The sequence below is a fragment of the Geotrypetes seraphini genome, chromosome 6 (assembly GCF_902459505.1).
Source record: "Geotrypetes seraphini chromosome 6, aGeoSer1.1, whole genome shotgun sequence".
Taxonomy (NCBI): domain Eukaryota; kingdom Metazoa; phylum Chordata; class Amphibia; order Gymnophiona; family Dermophiidae; genus Geotrypetes; species Geotrypetes seraphini.
The window spans coordinates 50,399,923-50,416,726 of record NC_047089.1 but is presented as its reverse complement, the minus strand read 5'-3'; the positions used below and the strand labels follow the sequence as shown (position 1 = coordinate 50,416,726).

Below are 16,804 nucleotides of genomic sequence, written 5' to 3'. Positions count from 1 at the left end.
TATACTTCAATAAAATAAGTTCAGTATAAAACTATTTGAGGTTTGTGCGGATGGGATCAGATGGTTTGCTGGGATGGAGACTGAGCTCGCGGGGACGGGAGGGGGGACAAATTTTTTTCCCCCGTGTCATTCTCTAATACTACGCAAAGACAAATACAATCTGATCAGCAACCATAAGAGAATGATTCCCAAATCCTAGAGGAATCAAATTTAAAATTGTTCATCCTACAACCTTCCCATAGCTCGCAGCAAAATGGTAGAATCCTTTGCCAGCACAATTTAAGGAGCACCCCCTCCTACCAAAACTTTTGCAAAGGCCTGATAATCTATTTGGAAAATACCTTAACCCCTGCCCAAACAAGCTATGACAATCAGAAACCAAGCAAGACACAAACCACTTCTATCTCAATAGATGACCAAGCTCCCTACAAACCAGGAAATACACCCATACCAGAACCCATAATATCAAGACTACAGCACCAGATATAGCCAATCTTCTTTCCAAACCATATGCCATAATCATACACCTATATGAACATAAACCAAGTTTTGTCATGAACCCTAATGAAATAACATAATCCCTGGATATGGCCAGGCCCTTCTAAATTGTAAAGTGCATTGAACTCCTAGGGCATATTAGTGATCCATAAATGCTAATATAATGAAATGACATTCTACATTTCCTTGAATGACTATTCACATCTTCACCAAATATTACTTATTTGTACTGTTCAACAGAAGTGTCATGTCTAGTTGACAAGGTGGTGAGGACAATATAGCATCATGGGGAATTCAGTTGGCCACTCTTAGCCAGCTTCCAGGCTAGTGAACACATGGCTTTAATTTTCAAATACCTTTTTTTTTCCAGTTGCTTTGAACTTTGGGATTTATAAACAAGACCTTCCAGCACTTGAAGAGAAGCCACGTATAGTGGTTTTTGTTGATATGGGACATTCAGCTTTTCAAGTGTCGGCCTGTGCTTTTAACAAGGCGAAACTAAAGGTATGGTGGTAGTTTGTGTGCATTATAGGTATTGTGGGTGTGAATGTGCTTTATCATTCCTCAGGGCATTGATATGTAATCTCCTTGGCTGTAATACCATAATAGAGGGCATTTTTCAAAGCATTTTACCTAATATAAATCATCTTTTCTTGAATTTTATTTTATTTTAGTGAGTGAGTTTTCTATCCCGTTCTCCTCAATGAGCTCAGAATGGGTTACAATTTAACATACATAATATACAGTCAAACATTGTGTTCATCCTAAATTTACCTAAACAGAGGGTCTAGTTCCATATACATTTCGTATACATTTCTTTTTTTACCCATATGGCATTAGGCAAGGGGATTTAGGTGACGAGGTAAGCTTTTTTTTAATTATTATTATTATTATTATTATTTTTTTTTTATTGCTTTTCTAAAGTTCAGGAGCCCTTCAAGGGATCTGATTTGTTGGGGTAGTTGATTCCAATATGAAATGGGAGTAGGATCATCGCCTGGTGTTCTGTAGATAGAGAGCATATAGATGGAGGGCATGACCAGGGGTATCTGGAGATGTGCTCCCTCCTGGGAGCGGAGTGGCCTGTTCGGTATGTGTGGAGAAGCTTGGTTGACATGTAGCCAGGTGCCATGTTTTTTAAAGGTCTTTTATACTAACATAAAGTCCTTAAAAATGCAGCGTTTGGCTATAGGTAGCCAGTGGGCTGATGATAGAGCCTGGGAGACAGGGTAATGGGTGTGTAGGTTCTTTAGGAGTCTGCTCACTTTTTATCTCTGAGAAGTAACAAGATACATGTGCAAAATCAGAGTTTAAATACGTGTAATTTTTCTCTCTTGAAACATAAAGGCCTTGAGTTAAAAGTACATGTGGATTTTGAAACAGTGTGAGCACTTCAAATGTTATGCTCAAAGTCCTAATAAAGATGCAGTTACTAGTGCTGCACGGAGGAAGTTTGTGCTAGACCAGTATGATAGCTTTGTAAACCTTTGCCTTACCAAGTGACTTGCCACACCAGTTCCTTTCTGGAACCTATTTTGGTGTCGGAATTGAAATAATCTTCAAATGTTCTGAGCACATTTTTCATCTCTACCTCCTATGTTGTGCTGTAACTTCATTTGTAGCCTTTATAGTTTGGAGGATCTCCATGCTGTCTTCAATGTTAATATTTTTATAAACTATTTTATTTTTCAACATAAACAGTGCAGGTGATACATAAAAACAGGAGAATACAATGATAGAAAAGAATCCCCCAAGAGGAAAATTCAGTGCAGGAAATTTCTAGTGCAAAAGGCATACGAGTCTTGTACCAGTGGGTTATTCACCTCTTAGTTGTGTTGAAGGAATTATCCCAGGACAAGCAGGCAGCATATTCTTGACTGATGGGTGACGGCACCGACGGAGCCCCGGTACGGACACTTTTAGAGTGATTGCACTCTAAGAACTTGGAAAGTTCTAGAGACCGCACCGCGCATGCGCGAGTGCCTTCCCGCCCGACCCCGACGCGCGGTCCCTCAGTTTCTTAGTTTCCGCGGAGCTAAGAAGTCGCATTTTCAACGGCTGTTGAAAGTATTTTTCATTCGCCTTCCCGCTCGCGTAAACTTTTTCGGGTTTTTTCTGCCCTTACTTTTTTCTTTCTTTTGTAAAAAAAAAAAAAAAAAAAATCTTATTTTTTTGTCGAGTTTTCTTGATTTGACCCGGCGGGGCCTACTGCCATCATCGAGGCCTCGGCCTTCGATTTGGCAGAAGCCGTTTTTCCGTTCATGCCCCCCCAGCCCGGGTTCAAGAAGTGCCAGCGGTGTGCACGGCCCATTTCACTTACAGACCCACACAACCGGTGCCTTCAGTGTCTGGGTCCGGAACATCAGGCCGCCACCTGCACCCGCTGTGCCACTTTGAAAAAGCGGACTCTCAAAAATCGAGAAATCCAACAGAGACTGCTTTTCGGCACCGACATGTCCGACCCCGTGTCTTCGGCACCGGTTTCGGTACCTGTTTCGTCAGCACCCACCTCATCGACGCCACGCGATACCGCGTCGGCGTCGCAACATCCAGGTAAGCCGGCTAAGAAGCCTTCCCCGCTGGAACGTCCTCCGGTCTCCAGTGCAGAGAGTCCAGTCCTGCCGACCGTGAGACGCCAGCGGAAGCGCTCCGCTCCTATTGAGGTGAGTCCCTCGACATCGGGCTCCTCATCTCCGGGGCGTAGAGCGGCACCGCAGGTACCGCAGAAGAAAAAAGCGGTACCGGTGCCCTCCCTCGATGATCGCATTGCGGCCATCTTGCAGGTGCAGCTGAGGGACCAGCTTAAACAACTCCTTCCAGCTCTCCTGACACCGAGCCCTCCGGTGCCGGTCTTCACTGGGCAACCGGTACCGATTGTGGAACAGTCTATATTGTCCCCATCCACTCCTTCGGTACCGGTACACTCGGCCTCATCGGTATCGATGCCTGTCCTCGCACCGGAGCCCAAGTCTCTTCACCAATCGGTACAGACTTCGGCTCCGGTGCAACCGATAACATCTCCCGGTACCGCGTCGATGAGGTCGGGTAAGTCGGTACACAAGTCCCGACACCTGGACCCGTCCACCCCGGAGTCTCGGGCCCGTGGTCCCCATATTCAAGACCCTGATCTGTGGGGCGATTCTGAAGAACCTTTTCTGTCAGAAGGAGAATGTTTGTCAGAGGAAGACGAGCCTGTACTTCAGGACACTTCCTCCAAGCCTGATTCCACCTCTTTCTCTTCTTTTTTAAGAGATATGTGTGAATCTCTTTCCATTCCTTTGGAGGCTGAGTCTAAAAAGTCCAAAGCTTTTCTGGACGCTCTTGATTTTGACCAGCCTCCAAAGGAATTTTTGAAACTCCCTTTACATGACATCCTGAGGGAGACCTTTTACAAGAATCTGGAGACTCCTCTTACTGTCCCGGGAGCTCCTCGCAAATTGGATTCCCTTTATAAAGTAATCCCTATTCCTGGTTTCGATAAACCACAGCTCTCTCATGAGTCTCTTCTTGTAGAATCCACCCTCAAGAAGTCCTTGGGAGCTAGTGTCTATGCCTCTGTCCCTCCTGGCAGAGAGGGTAAAGCCATGGACAAATTCGGTAAGCGACTTTACCAGAATGCGATGCTTGCTAATCGTTCTGGTAACTATGCTTTTCATTTTTCGTTTTATTTAAAGCATCTCCTTACCACCATGGCTTCCTTTGAGCAGTACCTTCCTGTGGGGAATCGTGAGGCTTTTCATCAGTGCTCTTCAGCTCTTTTCCAGCTCAGAAAATTCATGGTAAGGTCTATATATGACACTTTTGAGCTTACCTCTAGAGCAACAGCCATGTCTGTAGCCATGCGCCGTTTGGCTTGGCTCAGAGTCTCTGAGCTTGATGTTAATCATCAAGACCGGTTGGCTAATGCCCTATGTTTAGGGGATGAGCTGTTCGGAGATTCTATGGACTCAACGACCCAGAAGCTCTCGGCTCATGAAACCCGCTGGGATACCCTTCTTAAGACCAAGAAGAAACCTCCACCTTCACGGCCATTCAGACAGCAAACGGCCTATCAGCGGCGTTTTGTGGCTCGCCCCTTGCAGCCTTCCACTCAGCAACCTAGGAGGCAGCGTCAACAGCAGCGGCAAACACCTAGGCCTCAGCAGCAACAACCAGCTAAGCAGCCTCCTCCACAAAAATCGACTCAGCCCTTTTGACTTGATCCTCGAGGGCATAGCCAGCGTTCAACCATCTCCTCTCCTCCCTCAACCGATAGGAGGACGACTGTCTTTCTTTCTCAGCCGGTGGGAAGTTATCACTTCGGACCAGTGGGTCCTCAACATCATCCGCCACGGCTACTCTCTCAACTTTCACACCCTTCCGGGCCAAAGTCTACCAAAAGAGTCTGCTTTGCACACTCCTCAATCTGCCCTCCTTTGTCAGGAGGTTCAGTCCCTCCTGCTTCTGAACGCCATAGAGGAAGTTCCTCTGGACCAAAGAGGGCAAGGATTCTACTCCCGGTATTTTCTAGTCCCCAAGAAAACAGGAGACCTCAGACCAATTCTAGATCTGCGAGATCTCAACAAATGTTTGGTCAAAGAAAAATTCAAGATGCTATCTCTAGCTACGCTTTATCCTCTCCTCGATCACAACGACTGGCTATGCTCTCTCGATCTCAAAGAGGCCTACACTCACATTCCAATTCATCCGGCCTCCAGACAGTACCTTCGCTTCATGATCAATCACTGTCATTACCAATACAGAGTGCTCCCCTTCGGTCTTGCCTCCTCTCCAAGAGTGTTCACAAAATGTCTGGTAGTGGTGGCAGCATTTCTGCGCTCCCACCACCTTCAGGTTTTTCCCTACCTGGACGATTGGTTAATCAAGGCCATTTCATCTCAGACTGTTCTTCTGGCCACCAACCAGACCATCTTTTTTCTACAACTACTGGGGTTCGAAATCAATATACCCAAGTCTCACCTTCTTCCTACGCGGAGACTTCAATTCATTGGAGCGGTACTGGACACGGTCCAGATGAGAGCCTTCTTGCCGGACAACCGTCTTCACAACCTCCAATCGCTCTGTCAGCAGGTGCTGTCCCAGCACTCCATTTCTGCAAAGCAGATGATGATTCTCTTGGGTCACATGGCCTCCACAGTTCATGTCACACCCCTGGCACGGCTTCATCTGCGCACTCCTCAATGGACCCTAGCTCTCCAGTGGTCTCAAGCGACAGACTCTTCCTCACGACACATATCTGTGACATCGTCTCTTCGTCAGTCTCTGCAATGGTGGTTGATATCCTCAAATCTCTCCAGGGGCCTTCTGTTCCATCTGCCTCCTCATCATCTGGTCATCACCACCGACGCCTCCCCTTATGCATGGGGGGCCCATCTGAACGAGTTCCAAACTCAGGGCCTTTGGACTCCTCAGGAAAAGAAGCATCACATCAATTTCCTGGAACTCAGGGCAATGTTCTATGCCCTCAAGGCCTTCCAACACCTTCTATTTCCTCAAGTCCTTCTAATTTGCACAGACAACCAGGTGGCTATGTACTACATACTCTCGCCTCTTATGTACTCTCGCCTCTTATGCCAGGAAGCCCAGAGAATCTGGTCTTGGGCATCCTCGCGCCGCTTATTCCTGAAAGCGATTTATATTCAGGGAGAACAGAACTTCTTAGCGGACAAGCTCAGCAGAGTTCTCCAACCCCACGAATGGACTCTCGACCCATCGACTCTACAGTCCATCTTTGCACAATGGGGCACTCCTCAGGTGGACCTTTTTGCAGCTCCTCACAATCATCAGTTGCCCCAATTCTGCTCCAGACTTTACTCTCCTCACCGTCTGGCAGCGGATGCGTTTCTTCTGGATTGGTCCAATCTGTTCCTTTATGCTTTCCCTCCTCTGCCTCTCATGCTTCGGACCTTGTTCAAACTAAAGAGGGATCGGGCCACCATGATCCTGATTGCTCCACGGTGGCCCAGACAACATTGGTTCTCCCTTCTACTTCAACTCAGTTCCAGGGATCCATTTCTACTTCCACTGTTTCCATCTCTGCTTACACAGGATCAGGAAACCCTCCTCCATCCCAACCTGCAGTCTCTATACCTGACAGCTTGGTATCTCTCGGGCTGACTTCAACTGATCTTTTGCTATCTCAACCTGTTCGCTCCATCCTGGACGCCTCCAGGAAACCAGCCACTCTACAATGTTACCATCAAAAGTGGACGAGGTTTTCTTCTTGGTGTCTCCTACATCATCATGACCCCAAGTCTCTTGCAGTGGAACCTCTATTGGATTATCTGCTTTCTCTGTCTACTTCTGGTCTCAAGTCTACTTCCATCAGAGTTCATCTCAGTGCCATTACGGCCTTTCATGAGCCGGTCCAGGGGAAACTCCTTTCAGCTCATCCCCTGGTCTCCAGATTCATGCGAGGTCTTTTCAATCTGAAACCACCTCTCAAAGCACCTCCGGTGATCTGGGATCTGAACGTGGTTCTCTCCGCCTTGATGAAGCCTCCATTTGAACCCTTGGCTACTACCTCTTTCAAGTTTCTCACTTGGAAGGTACTTTTTCTTATTGCTCTCACCTCTGCCAGGAGGGTCAGTGAGCTCCATGCACTAGTTTCTGATCCACCTTTCACTGTTTTTCATCACGACAAGGTGGTTCTACGTACACATCCAAAGTTTCTCCCTAAGGTTGTTTCTGAGTTCCATCTCAACCAATCTATTGTACTACCTGTTTTTTTCCCTAAACCTCACTCCCATTCCGGGGAACAGGCTCTTCATACTTTGGACTGTAAGCGGGCTTTAGCTTACTATTTAGACCGTACTAAGCCCCACAGATCATCTCCCCAACTCTTTTTGTCCTTTGATCAGAATAAATTGGGACGTCCTGTTTCTAAGCGTACGCTATCTAATTGGCTTGCTGCGTGCATTTCATTCTGCTATGCTCAGTCCGGACTGACACTGGAAGGTTCTGTCACGGCACATAGAATTAGAGCTATGGCAGCATCTGTAGCTTTCCTCCGTTCCACGCCCATTGAGGAAATCTGCAAAGCTGCTACGTGGTCCTCAGTCCATACTTTTACATCTCATTATTGTCTGGATGCTTTCTCCAGACGGGATGGACATTTCGGCCAATCTGTTTTGCAAAATTTGTTTTCCTAATGGCCAACCTTCCCTCCATCCCTCTTTTTGTTAGCTTGGAGGTCACCCATCAGTCAAGAATATGCTGCCTGCTTGTCCTGGGATAAAGCACAGTTACTTACCGTAACAGGTGTTATCCAGGGACAGCAGGCAGATATTCTTGCGTCCCACCCACCTCCCCGGGTTGGCTTCTTAGCTGGCTTATCTTAACTGAGGGACCGCGCGTCGGGGTCGGGCGGGAAGGCACTCGCGCATGCGCGGTGCGGTCTCTAGAACTTTCCAAGTTCTTAGAGTGCAATCACTCTAAAAGTGTCCGTACCGGGGCTCCGTCGGTGCCGTCACCCATCAGTCAAGAATATCTGCCTGCTGTCCCTGGATAACACCTGTTAGGTAAGTAACTGTGCTTTATAAATTTTCATCTCCGCTTCTTGTATCCACTGGGTTATGCTATATTACTCCTCAATTTTTACCTTCTACATGCGAATTTGTGTCTTACCTGCTTTGATTTCAGTTTTTTTAATCCTGAATTTGAAGCTTCTTGGTGCTTCAGAGGTTCCCAGTTTTACTGGGGCATCTCTGCCTGGGAGAAGACACAGACTCTTCTGTCAGAAGTTTGTAGCTGGGAGGAATGTTATCAGTGGTGTACCTCAAGGTTCTGTTCTTGGGCCTGCTCTTTTTAACATTTTTATAAACCATATTGCTGAAGGGCCATCGAGTGAGATTTGCCTCTTTGCAGATGATACCAAAATCTGCAATGGAGTAGACACTCTGGATGGTATGAATAACATGAAGAAAGACCTGGCGAAGCTTGAAGAATGGTCTAAAATTTGGCAACTAAAATTTAATGCTAGGTCATGCATTTGGGCTGCAAAACCCCAAGGGAACTGTACAGTTTAGGGGTGAAGAATTTTATTTATTTGTCCATTTTTATAGCCTGTCCTCCCCAGGAGCCCAGAACGGGTTACAAAGATACATACACAAAGTTTTCAGGAACAGAGATATACACGCTAAAATCAATAACATGCTACAGAGAGTTAAAATCATAATGAAAGAAAAGAAAAAGAGAAATGGGAAGAAAAGCAAATGCCACAGGGCCCAATGGACAGCTACCTCCAGCATGGCTGATTCTTCGGGATCTCTGGTTGTGTGATGTCTTCAGTTGTTGCAGAGCCTACCAACTTTGTCAGCTAATCTCAAGGGGTGTCCTCTCTCCCGAAGCGCAGCCTCTGAGCTCACTCCGATGCGCCATCCTCTCGACAAGCTGACTGTCACCATCACCCTCCACAGCACTTTGCCACTTTACCGCCAACACAACTTTATCCTGGCAGCCATCTGCATCTACAGCAGCCGACACAACTCCATCCTGGCGACCAAAGACAGGCAAGGGCCCACTGCTCGACAGGTACGTTAGATAGATTGTGAGCCCACCGGGACAGAGAGAGAAAATGCTTGAGTACCTGATTGTAAAAAACCGCTTAGATAACCTTGATAGGCGGTATATAAAATCCTAATAAACTTGAACTTGAAACTTGACTTGGGTGTGATTGTATGTGATGATCATAAGATGGCCAAACAGGTTGAAAAGGTGACAGTGAAAGCTAGAAGGATGCTAGGTTGCATAGGGAGAGGTATGGCCAGTAGAATAAAGGAGGTATTGATGCCCCTATATAAAACTCTGAGACCTCATTAAGAATATTGTGTACAATTCTGGAGGCTGCACCTTCAAAAATATATAAAAAGGATGGAGTCTGTCCAGAGGAAGGCTACTAAAATGGTGCGTGATCTTCTTCCTAAGGTGTATGGGGACAGACTAAAGATTCCAATCTGTATACTTTGGAGGAAAGGCAGGAGAGGGGAGATATCTAATCTAATCTTCCATTTGTGAATCGCTCAAGGTGACAGTACGATAGAGATATTTAAATACCTACATAATGTAAATGCACATGAGTTGAGTCTCTTTCATTTGAAAGGAAGCTCTGGAATGAGAGGGCATAGGATGAAGTTAAGAGATGATGGGCTCCAGAGTAATCTAAGGAAATAGTTTTTTTACAGAAAGGGTGGTAGATGCGTGGAATGGTCTCCTGAAAGAGGTGGTGGAGACACAGACTGTGTGTGAATTCAAGAGGACCTGGGATAGGCACGTGGGATCTCTTGGAGAGAGAGAGCTAATTGTTACTGCAGATGGGCAGACTAGATTGGCCATTTGGCCTTTAAGTCTTTGCTAGACAGCAGACCACATGATACTTTTTTGCCCATCTTGCAGCAGCCACTAAGAAGTCCCAGTGAAGCCAGGCTAGGTGCTGAAACTCCCAAAGATAGGAGGGGAGGATGTTGGCTTAAACTGAGAGGCCTGGGTGAGGATTTGCTTAGACCAGAGATAGGCATTTCCGGTCCTCGAGAACCACAGACAGGTCAAGTTTTCAGGATATCCACAATGAATATGTATGAGAGATTTGCATGCGCTGCCTCTTTTAGATGCAAATCTATCTCGTGCATATTTATTGTGGATAGCCAGAAAACCTGACCTGCCTGTGGCTCTCGAGTACCAGAATTGCCTACCCCTGGCTTAGACCATTAGATGGTGGGCATCATTTGAGAGGACTTCAAGCTCAAATTCTTTCGTCCTCTGAAGGACTTTTTTGTACACTTTGGCAGGAACGGCCAGAGAAAGCGGTCTGGGTCCAAGCAGTGGTGAAACGGCTCTTGGATATTCATTTCATAGAACCTGTACCAACCGAGGAATTAGGCTTGACCAGATACTCTATATTTTATAGTGCCCAAGAAAAACTCAGACGACTGGATTGTCAATCCTGGATCTGAAGTCTATTAATGCAGCACTAAAAGTGCCCCGATTCTGGATGGCGACTGCATTTGGTCATAGTTTTGGTGGCTCAGGGGAAATTTCTTGCCTTGCTGAATCTGATAGAAGTTTATTTGCCTATTCCCATATTTCTGGCTCACTGGAAGCTCCTCCCAGATATAACATATCGCTAAAACCAGCCACTTCTTCCTCTATAATATTACCAAAATCCAACCCTTCCTCTCTGAGCACACTACCAAAACACTTATCCACGCCCTCATCACCTTGTGCTTAGATTGCTGCAACTCGTTACTCTCAGGCCTTCCGTTTAGCCATCTCGCTCCTCTCCAATCCATCCAGAATTTGGCTGCACGACTTATATTCCGAGAGAGCCGCTATTCTCGTGTTAGTTCATTGGCTTCCCATCCATTTCCAAATACAATTCAAACTCCTCTTGCTGCCCCTCACTATCTCTCTTCACTTATATTCCCCTATGATCCCTTGCCCCCTCCTCCCTCTTGGTGAGCTCCGTTCAGCTGGTAAATCCCTCCTATCTGCCCTTCCCTTCAAGTGCCAAATCCAGACTCCGTTCCTTCTGCCTTGCTGCACCATATGTTTGGAATAAGCCGCTCAAATCCCTACGGTGGGTTCTGTCTCGGGCAGTGTTCAAGGCCCAGTTAAAAGGCCACGTTTTTGAGAATGCTTTTGACTCCTAACTTCTCTCATCTTGGGTTCTGCATCCCAAACTCTCTATGTCATGTCTGTCTATCCAAGTTAAATTGTAAGCTCTTCTGAGCAGGGACAGTCTATTAAATGTCAAAATGTACAGCCTGTGTACGCCTTTCAGTGATAAGTAGTGGTAGTAGATTCCCTGTGCTGGAGGGACATTCCCAGTGCTCAATGCTTCCTTTCAGTCTGGAAACAGCATCTCACACCTTTAAGGGATCCAGGTATATCCATACTTGGGATGATTGGCTAATCAGAGCGTTGACCAAGACTAATTGAGAAAGCTGTGGTGAAAATTATACAAATGCAGCGTGCCTGATTTTAAGGCCAAATGGGATAGGCATGTGGGATCTAGTCACAGTGACAGGTAGGGGAGGGTCATTGGGGTGGGCAGACTAGATGGGCCGTGGCCCTTATCTGCCGTCTATTTCTATGTTTTCATGACCTGGGTTGGATCATCAATTTTCAGAAGAAACATAAAGCAGACACAATCCCTAGAATACTTGGGGATCTACGTCAATATGATGTTAGGCTGTGTTTTTCTGTTAGATCCATACAAGCTGAAGCTAAGACGCCAGATATGAGATCCTGGTTCAATTGGCTCCTACAGCTTGGCACTATCTTCAGATGCTGGGGTTGATGGTAGCAACTATAGAGGGTGGTGCCTTGCCTCTCTGTATATCCTCTTGGGTGATCCTGATGACAGATGCCAATCTTTAAGGCTGGGGGGGGGGGGTCATTGTGAAGGTCATCCAGTACAGGGATGTTGGTTGTCCTTTCAGAGGAAATAGTCCATCAACAGATTAGAACTGTGAGCCATTCGTCTATCACTACAAACATTAGAGAAAACCCTGGAAGGCAAAGTGGTCAGAGTTTTCTCGAAGAATGCCATAAGCTGTGGCATATGTCAACAAGTAGGGAGACACCAAGGCCCAGATTCTCATAACGTCGTCGCTAAACTGTTTTCCGGCAGTTTAGCATGTAACGTAGTTTAGCGGCGGATTATCAAAAGGGATTTTCTCTGTCTTTAGCGAGGTTTCTAGCAGTCTCTGACACTGACATGTAAATGGGGCTCTTCAACATTGAAATGAGCACTTCGGTGGATTCTTAAAAAATGCTGAGCCATTTTCAAAAAACGGCGTCGGCTTTTAGCGAAAAATAAGCAACTGGTCCAGGGGTGCCAGTCAGTGTCAGAGACTGCTAGAAAGCTCCTGTGTTGTGATGCAGTGGGAGAGATGCCCATTCTCTCTGCTGCATTACAACACCCCTTCCCTGCAGCAGTGGCAGCGAACACCCCACACTCTCCCGCTGCCTTAAAATCCCTGCCCCCTCCCCCTGCAGCGGGAGAGATGCCCACACTCTCCAGCTGCCCTAAAATCCCTGCCGTCACCTGACCCCCCTCCCACTGCAGCGGGAGAGATGCACACTCTTCCCCGCTGGCCAGTGACCCCTGTCTCCGCCGCCCCCTCCCCTTTACTTCAAATAGATAACCCAGAGGGACATGGTCTCCCTCCTCCCAGCTGCCTGCGTTGTTTAAAATGGGCCATCCCCTCCCCGGTGCATCTTGGGATGCACTGAGGAGGGGCCTTTGGCTCTGATTGGCCTGGACACCTAAGGCCCCCTTCTATGGGGCATCCATAGGAGGGGCCTTATACAACTTGGGCCAATCAGAGCCTCAGGCCCCTCCCTGGTGCATCCCAAGATGCACCGGGGAGGGGATGGCCCAACTTAGACAACACAGGCAGCCGGGAGGAGTAAGTACGCGTCCCTCTGGGTTATCTATTTGAGGTAAGGGCATCAGTGAAGACTTAGGAAAATTCAAAAATCATCTCAATTGATTTTCAAGGTACATACTCTAAAGCAGTGGTTCCCAACCCTGTCCTGGAGGACCACCAGGCCAATCGGGTTTTCAGGCTAGCCCTAATAAATATGCATGAAAGAGATTTACATATAATGGAAGTGACAGGCATGCAAATCTGCTCCATGCATATTCATTAGGGCTAGCCTGAAAACCCAATTGGCCTGGTGGTCCTCCAGGACAGGGTTGGGAACCACTGCTTTAGATGCACCGGGGAGGGGATAGCTCTGGTGCAGCCTTGGCTGAAGGACAGCCTTCTGTATGTTTTTCCCCAGTGGCTAATGGTGGGCAGAGTCCTTCTTCGCATTGCTCGGCATGCAAGCTGTGTGATCCTGGTGGCTCCGGATTGGCCCAGGCGCCAGTGGTATGCAGATCTTGTTTGTCTTCTTGTGATAGATCTTCTTCTGCTATCCCTCTCGCCTGACTTTCTGACTTGGGGGTCCCATTCCAATGTTAAATCCAGAACCCTTTTGTTTTACGACTTGGCTTTTGAAAAGAAGCACCTAGATAGAGTGGTTATTCAGATAAGGTGATCTCTACCCTCTTGGGTTCTCAGAGACTTTCCACCTTTCGGGCTTATGTGCAAATTTGGCATGTCCTTGAGGAGTGGTGTTCTGCGAGTGGCGCGGTTCCCCTTTGAGCTTCATTGCCTCACATCTTGGAGTTTTTGCAGGATGGCCTATTCAGGGGCTTTGCTTGATCCTCCCTCTGGGTTCAGCTTGCAGCTTTGTCTGTTTCATGGTTGGCGTTTGGCCTCTTCTCTGGATGTGGTTCGATTTTTGAGAGTGGCAAATTTACTCCAACTTTCAGTGCAGCCTTCAGTTCCAGCCTGGGATCTCAATCTGGTTCTTTTTGTGCTCGTGCGTCCTCCTTTTGAGTCTCTGGGTTCCTGCATGTTAAAGGACCTTACTCTTAAGGCTGTCTTCCTCTTCCTGGTGGCCATTACTTTTGTGAGACGTGTGTCTGAACTAGTGCTGCCTGAATTTGATTCAGTCTATTGAATCAATTTTTCGAGTTCGATTCGATTTTCCTGCCCAATTGGATGGTTGCTTGTTTGTTTGTTTGTTTGTTTTTCAAACATCCTGGTGGGTTTATTTTGTAGTCTTTCCACCCCTTTTATAGCCTCTTCACCCCCTTTGCCCTCTCCTTCCCACACTGGCGCTGAGGTGTAAACAAACAAACAAAAAAGACTTTTCCTCTCTCTGTTAAATCCTAGCTCACATTCGCAGTCTAACACCAGTTCTGGAAGGATACACATTTCAAATCTGACATATTATAATCAGAAAATAAAATTATTTTTTCTACCTTTAGTTGTCTGGTCATTATTCAAATCATGTTGATCCCAAGCTCTAGTTGTCTTCTGATAACTCGCTTGCCAGGGTCTCCTTCTTTCTTCTTTGTGCTAATCATACATCTTCCATCTCTGTCCTCCCCTTCTGTTTCCCTTCCCTCCCCTGGAGGTCTTTCCATTTTTATCATCTCCATCCCCACAGCTGTAGCGATGGACCACCACCATCCCCAGATCCACCATCTCTCCTTTTCTCAACTACCCTTTCATCCAGCATCTCTCCCTCCTTCCCCACCACTCCAGGGTCCACCAGCTCTACCTTTCTCTTCCCAACTACCCTCCTATCCAGTATCTCTATCCCCACTCCCCTCCAAACCATCCTTTGTGTCCAACTTCTCTCCCTTTTTGTTCCTTCCCTCCCTAAATCCCATTGTCTTTCCCCCCCCCCTCCATCCCCCCCAGTCTGGTATAAGCACATCTCTTCGAATCCCTCCGTGTACTTCTACACCAGGGCCCCACTCCCTTTGAAGACCTGCATGTTCTTCCCCCCCCCTTGTCCAGCATTTGTTCTCTTTTCCATCTCTCTCCCTCTCCCCCTCCCTTCCTCACATGCGGAAACAGGAAACCAATGACATGACTTGAGAAGAAGGATGATGTGGACGGCTGTATTTTGGACCAAATGCAATCCTTCATGCCTAAAGTAATACCTGGAAACAGCGAATTACAATAATCAAGTCTTCTTGTAATCATGGACTATCTTGATCAGATTGCATTGGTCCAAAAATAATCTTAATTGACGGACCATGCGCTATTGACTAAAAAACAACCAAACATTTGTTCAAGGCATGTAATACGTGCTGGGTTTAGTACACCCACCCATTCTGAAACATTACCTCCTTATGGTGAAAGGGAAGCAGCATATTTTCCCAAAGTATAGCACCTATCTGAAAGTTGCACTGACTACTAAAACCGCACAAATCACTTTGCACGCTCGTCCATTTTCCCTTGCAAACCTCAGGAGCAGAGACTTATTAGTAAATAGTCATTGGGTTAAAATTAATTTGAGAGAGAAAGCGACAACTGCCAAATGAGAGCAACAAGTCAAAAAACAGCTCATTAGCGTGCAGGCCTTTTCATGTAAGCCTCACTTCCTGGAATTCTCTAGGGAGTGGGTCGTGTTGTGGCTGGTTCCCTCCTTTCTACCAAAGGCGGTCTCGCCCTTTCAGCTAGTCCGTGGTCCTCCCAGTCTTGGGTAGTCGGGAGGGCTCTTTGGAATAGAGACAGTTGCGCAAATTGAATGTCCAGAGGGTCCTTCGCTCATATGTACAGAGGACCCAGGAATTCCGGAAGTTGGATCATCTTTTTGTCCTTGTAAAGGGGACGGTGCTTCCAAGGCTACCATTGAGTGTTGGATCAAGAAGGCTATCGCTTTGGCGTACTTTTTTCAAAAGTAGCCTGTTCCAGAATTTCTCAAGGCTCATTCCACTCGAGGTCAGGCAGTTTCTTGGGCTGAGTCTACTCTTGTACCTCTGGTGGATATCTTTAAGGCTGCAGTTTGGTCTTTGCTCCATTCCTTTGTGTGCCACTACCATGTGGATGTTTAGGTGCGTTCAGTGAGCGTGTTCTTGTGGCTGCCCTTTGGAAGTCCCACCCATGATGGATACTGCTTTGGTACATTCCATCAGTTTCTGTGCCGGTCTGAAAGAGTATGGTTTTTTCTTCAGTGTCTTTGTGTCTGGATTGTTAGGGGAGATTATAAGAACAGTGGCGTTGGTTCGCATGACATAGCTGGCAAGCTATAGGGATGTTTTTGAAGGTTCTGGTTCTAATCAATATCCAACAGTATTTCTCTGTTGCTATTCTTCTGGGAGTGATGTTGCTGTTTATAGTTCCGTTATTAGTTTCTTAGTTCTGCTTGGCTATTCGTCAGACTGATTGTACTTGGGACTGCACTGCCCACATACTATAGACAAAAGTTTCTTAGTCTCCACCTGTTGGTCGAGGTGCATTATAATCCATCAGTTTCTGCGCCGATCTGGAGGGACTAAAAGAAAGAAAATTAGCAGATAAAAACCTCATTTCTCCTTTTTCCAATTTCCTATTAGGTACCTAATTTCTCCTTTTTCCCATTCCAAAAACCTAATCTCTCCTTTCTCCTAATGCCAATCTTTTTTTGTTGCTCTCTATGAAAAAAGGGTCTGAGCAACAAACATTGAAATGAGGCGCTTAGTTTAGCTTGTGATGCTGCAATTGTTGCAGCTTTATCACATCAAGGAGTAGAAGTTCGACCGCTCTGCTGCCATAGACAAGATGTCACTGGAAGGCCTTAATATCTTTTTGTTAAGGTTTAGGAAAGAATTTAAATTTGGTCCACCTTCTACTTTTAATGTTCAAGAAGAGGCTCTCTTGGGTAAGTTTGAAAACCAAAACATCTGGAGTAGAGCCATTTTACTATAAGGACTCTCATTGAAATAAGCTTTCTTTCAAATATGAAATCAAAGGAA

At 46.4% G+C, this 16,804-nt stretch overlaps 1 protein-coding gene across 1 annotated transcript in view; it reads left to right on the top strand.

The window, feature by feature from the left end:
* HSPH1 (heat shock protein family H (Hsp110) member 1) overlaps positions 1 to 16,804 on the top strand; it is a 161,714-nt gene that overhangs the window by 56,891 nt on the left and 88,019 nt on the right. The window contains exon 6 of the mRNA XM_033950106.1: positions 869 to 1,002. Coding sequence (XP_033805997.1) covers positions 869 to 1,002 — 134 coding nt within the window. The remainder of the gene's footprint in view (positions 1 to 868; positions 1,003 to 16,804) is intronic.